Source organism: Paramisgurnus dabryanus, chromosome 1, assembly GCF_030506205.2.
Source record: "Paramisgurnus dabryanus chromosome 1, PD_genome_1.1, whole genome shotgun sequence".
NCBI classification, from domain to species: Eukaryota; Metazoa; Chordata; class Actinopteri; order Cypriniformes; family Cobitidae; genus Paramisgurnus; species Paramisgurnus dabryanus.
In genome coordinates, this window is record NC_133337.1 from 3,552,784 (window position 1) to 3,558,385 (window position 5,602).

Genomic DNA, 5,602 nt, shown 5'->3' on the forward strand with positions numbered 1-5,602 from the left:
TGGCCTGATAAATTTAATAGCTGGGTCGCAGAAAAAGAGGTGGTCGATATACAGAATCCTTAAAAAGGAGAAACCCACACAGAATAAAGTCAGTCCAATAAAAAGCAGACATGGGTGACGGCGGATTTTATGTTACATTACCATGCAATGCATCTTTGGATGTCTACACCAACAATACTATCTCAAATTATAGGACCATGTTAGGAAATCCTATAAACCTGAGAGGCAAATGGGAGGTGGGGATTGTTGAAATTGAATATCCTAGAACATGGTACACATTTAGTACCGAAGACGCATTTTTTGATATAATTACAGAAGTAGGAGAGTCCAATATTTACAACGATAGTAAACGACTGTTTATAAAAGCAGGATATTATGAAAATGTCACATCGGTGATTAGTGAAATAAACAAGGCTCTAAAACCTAACGGTGTCATGGGCTATGATAACATAAGAAACAGAGTCTTTTTAAAAGCACCAGCCGGTGTCTTGTTAATGTTTAGCGGAAAGTTGGCTGTTATTTTAGGGCTGAAACCGAATGTGCCTATAGGGATGGCCATGCGGTCACCCGACTCTGAGCCTGTCAAAGATGTTACGACAAGAGGCCCGCATCAAGCAGACATACACGGAGGCTTCTATTCGCTCTATATCTACACGGACATTATCGAATATCAATCAGTAGGTGACGCATATGTGCCGCTCTTAGGATGCGTACATATAACTGGTGAAAACAACAACATCGTCAGTATTAGATACGACAAACCTCATTACGTACCTACAAACAAGTCCGTTATCACAGAAATTGCTATTGAAGTAAAGGACGATCAAAACAAAGACGTTGCGTTTTCTTACGGTAAAGTGTGTGTTAAACTACATTTTAGACCCGTGAAGCAGTCATCTTTTTAATATTCAGTAATGTCTTATTACAATTATAATTATAACGCAAACCCCGAGCGCTACGTGACATATTACACAAACCAGGCTGGAAATGGACTACCAGGATATGTGGGGGGAGGGGTCATGTACGGTAATGGGCTTGGTGGTCTTTTCAGAGGGCTGTTTAGATTCGCCATGCCCTTGTTGAAGCGTGGCTTTAACATAGCCAAACCGCATCTTAAATCTGCGGCGAAAAACATATTTAGTGACGTTGTTAGCAATACGATGGCAGGCTCTTTCAACAACCACGAACAGGACGGTTCGGGTTTGATGGTTATGTCTCGCAAACGTGTGTATAGGCCGCCGGGAACCAATAGGAGTGGCCAGAAACCAAAGAAAGCACGGGGTACAGTCAAGAAATCATCAGTTGCAAAGCGTAAGCGCAAGACATCAGTAAAAAAACCACCGGCAAAGAGAGTTAAAACTATTTTCTAGATCATGGCACTGCTACACAACATGTCAGAAGAGTGTATTAAATCCGAACTGGATTTATTCACGGTACCTCTGACTCAGACATCTATTGAAAAAAATACTTATGTAGAAATACCACCTTTATCAGCACTATCAGACACAGCCCCGTTGGAGTTTTTTGTAGCAGGAACCGGAGAGGATTATATCGATTTAAATAACACATTGCTGTTTTTAAGGGTGAAAATTACTAATCCTAACGGTACGGACATAGCCGCCGGAGCGCCTGTGGGGTTAGTGAATTATCCTATTGGAAGTTTGTTTGCCCAAACGGACGTGTCGCTCGGGGATAGATTAATTTCGCAGAGTTCCAGCACGCATCCTTATCGCTGCGTCATAGAGTGTTTGTTAAACTATGGAACAGACGTTCTCGAAACAACATTCTCCTCTGGACTTTATTATAAAGATTCGCCGGGTCATATGGACGCTACAGACCCAGCTGCTGGAAATAGAGGCCTGACAAAGAGAGCAGCCTTTACAGAGTCCAGTAATATCGTCGAGTTATTAGGACCCATTCATAGCGATATATTCTTTCAAGAAAAATTGATGCTTAACGGCGTGGATATTAAAATACGTATGACTAGGGCCAAAGATGAGTTTTGTTTGATGAGAAACGATAATATAAACTACAGAATAAACATTGTTTCAGCATCTCTGTTTGTTAAAAAAGTTTCAGTGTCACCAGCTGTGAGACTGGGACATGCACAGGCTCTGTTATCAGCTACAGCCAAATACCCCATCGACAGAGTGTGTTTGAAAAACTTCTCCATACCTGCTGGTTCCCGTGTATGTAACCAAGAAAACTTATTTTTAGGAACCCTACCCAAATCCATCGTTCTGGCTATGGTTGATAATGACGCTTTTACAGGCGCTTATAATAAAAACCCCTTTGCATTTAAAAACTACGATCTGGAATTCTTGGCGATCTATTCTGACGGTGTTCAGACACCTTCAAAACCTCTCCAGCCTGACTTTGGAAGCGGTGCTGCTGTAAGGGAATTTTACCAGCTAGCTTTGGCCTCGGGAAAACATTTGAAAAATCAAGCTCTGTCTATCGATAGAGAGGCCTTTCTGCACGGATATACGCTCTATGCGTTTAACCTCACACCAGATGAAGAATGTGGGCGGCACGTGTCGTTAGTCAAATCAGGCAATATCAGATTAGAACTTCGTTTTAGGCAGCCTCTCCAAAATACGATAACTCTGATCGTATATGCGATTTATGATTCAATTCTGGAAATATCTAATCGCCGACAGGTTATGATTGATTACTATTAATCATGAACACTCTGCAACTAGCGAGCCTAATGGATAAAATCTCATGCAATACACATTTCCTAGGAGTGGTGCCGTGTGACCATCTACCAGATGACCCCCTAAGAACATTGCCTGCCATGGTCATAATTAATACACACCCGTCCGGACTCCCCGGCGAACATTGGTTATCTATTTACATAAACAAATACGGAGTGGGTTGTTTTTTTGACAGTTTCGGCAACAGACCGGATCATTACCGTTTTCCCCATCAAATCAATGACTTTTTAAATCTCAATTCTGTAACGGTGCAATACTCTGCCAGTAGTTGTAACGGGGGAGCATTCGTCAAACTTTTATGACCCCCTCCCCCCACCCGTTGACAGGTCGTGTTTTATGACCCTTTGACAGGGGGGGCGGGACCATCAATCAAAATCTGGACAAGTTGTCAACTTTAGACAGAAAGTATTTAATGGTTTTATTGCCGGTCATTTAGAGTGATTGTTTTTCCTGAGTGTGTTTTATGTCACGCGTATGTTGTCATGTTTAATGACGGCTCGTGTTTCGACATTTACTGTTTATTGACATTTGATGTCAGATCTCAACCATCCTCCCACCTTTGCTCGCCCCGTGCGCTTCTCAATACTGACTTTCACACCGCGGGTGTGTTGTTGAATCTAAAGTTTTGCAACAGCATAAGTTTATTTAAAGGCAATCACTAATCATATATATATATATATATATTAGATGTACCAGGCTACGCTTAAAGCCGATGTTTTCTATCGAGCTATAGTTTCTGATCAGACACAAAGTCTGAACTAAATAAAATTTTAAACGGTTCACGAAGTCCGGGAATCTTTTCATGACCTGGTCTACAGTTTCACGCGTATTAAAGATCCGGCGGTGTCTGACAAAGCGTCGGGTGATTGTTCATATCTGTCATTTAAAATAAAGTTAATAAATGTAATTCTGTCCACTATGGCAAAATAGGAATTTATTTTAGATTTAGACAAATCATGAACAATGCTACGATTAAAACATTTGTTTGTAACATCACAAGTTATTTAATGAAATATTCCGTATACGTGTATAGTTTAAGCAATGATCTGAGCCATAACCTTCGGAGCCGGCAATACTATAATCTTTAGACAAAAGTCTAAACTAAATACAATTTTAAACGATTCATGAGTTCCGTGAATCTTTTCATGACCTGCTCTATAGTTTCACGCGTATTAAAGATCCGGCGGTGCCTGACAAAGCGCAGGGTGAGTGTTCATATATGCCGTTTTAAATTAAAGTTAATAAATGTAATTCTGTCCACTATGGCAAAATAGGAGTTTTATTTTAGATTTAGAGGATTCTTTAATCATGGCTATGATTAAGACATGTGTATATGTGCACCGATGGTGACAGAGTCCTTATATCTGACGTTAAGAAACTTTTAAAAGATTAAAGACGTGTTCATCCATCTTAGGAGGTTTTTATTTTTAATTAAATGATTCTTAAAACCATGTGTGAAAAGGTGTATATTATACAAAGAGTCTTACATTGTCTGCTCTGACAAAAATAAAATATTATTTTAGATTTTATGTCAATTGACTGCGTGTATGACAAATATAGTTTGATATATACGATTGTATTGGCAAGAGACTTCTGTAAAGTCACGCAAGAATAAATATTTTAGTTGTAACTGGTTAACCTTAAATGTACTATTATCTATTTAACTATAAGCTATATTTTACTGAACAGCCTCAAAGTTTCTGATGCTGAACTTATGACCGTATGTGATAGATATTTCACAGCAGGGTCAGTTTGTAATCTAGGTAGAGTCTTTTAAAACTGTAATGGTAAAATGTAATATGGACACTCTGTCAAAAATAAAGCATTTGTTTGTAACAAATTATTTAATGAAATATTCAGCAGTGGTATAGCGATGAACAGTGCCAAAACCACCGGGGACACCGATAACACATTCTTTAGACTAAAGGCTATTTATTTTAAACTAAATAAAAGTTTAATCTTTTCAGACATAGTATTCTGATCACACCATTAGATCGCGCTCTGGCGTATATAATAGAGAACATACGCGGATGAGTGTTCATATCCACAGTTAAGAAACTTTTAAACGATTAAAAACACTTTCATATCATTTTCTGAGTTTGTTTTAAATTAATGACATCTTAAAATCAACTGTGAATATGTGTTTATTACACAATAAAATGTAATTCTGTCCGCTCCGGTATAATAGGGGTTTTATTTTAGATTGGGACTTTCTTTAACCAAAGTCTCTGATTAAAACATGTGAATGCGTGTACCAACGTTGCCAGAAAACGTACGCTGATGCGCTCATATATCTGGCGTTAAGCGTTTTAAGACATTTCACCCTATTCTGAGTTTAATTCATTAATGTCATCTAATATCCAAGTGTACATGTCTATTTACGATAAATGTAACACGGTACACATTTGTCAAAATAAAAGGGTTCTTGAACATGTTATTCCAGTGGGTGTTTCTTGTTTTGCGAGTGTTCGACATATTTATTGATGTGGAAAAAGTTTGTTGTTTGGACGAACAGTTTCAGTCTCTCTCTCTCTCTCTCTCTCTCTCTCTCTCTCTCTCTCTCTCTCTATCACCAGTCCGCTATCAACCAACAGACAATCCCCCCAGATGTCTGGACAGAGGGAGTGTTGGTAAAATAAAAGAAACTCAGCCCCCATTGACAAAAAGTAATAGGTTTATTTTAGATTTTCAGGCTTCATTACTCAGATACAGATTAAAGCATGTTATTTCTTATTCGTAATTTAAAGAAACTTAGAAGTTTTAAGACATTTTATCACACATCCTATGATGACATAAACCCTTGTGTTAGCCCTTAGAGGACAACAAAACGGGTGCAAATATTATTTATCAACGTTTGATGTTGTTATAAACCAGGTTGTCACATA

At 38.5% G+C, this 5,602-nt stretch overlaps 1 protein-coding gene across 1 annotated transcript; it reads left to right on the top strand.

Moving 5' to 3' along the window:
• The first annotated feature begins 1,373 nt into the window (after nucleotides 1–1,373).
• On the top strand, nucleotides 1,374–2,681 carry LOC135747228 (uncharacterized protein F54H12.2-like). Its single transcript, XM_065265865.1, has one exon. The coding sequence runs from the start codon at nucleotides 1,374–1,376 to the stop codon at nucleotides 2,679–2,681; it is 1,308 nt and encodes a 435-aa protein (XP_065121937.1).
• The last annotated feature ends 2,921 nt before the right edge of the window (nucleotides 2,682–5,602 follow it).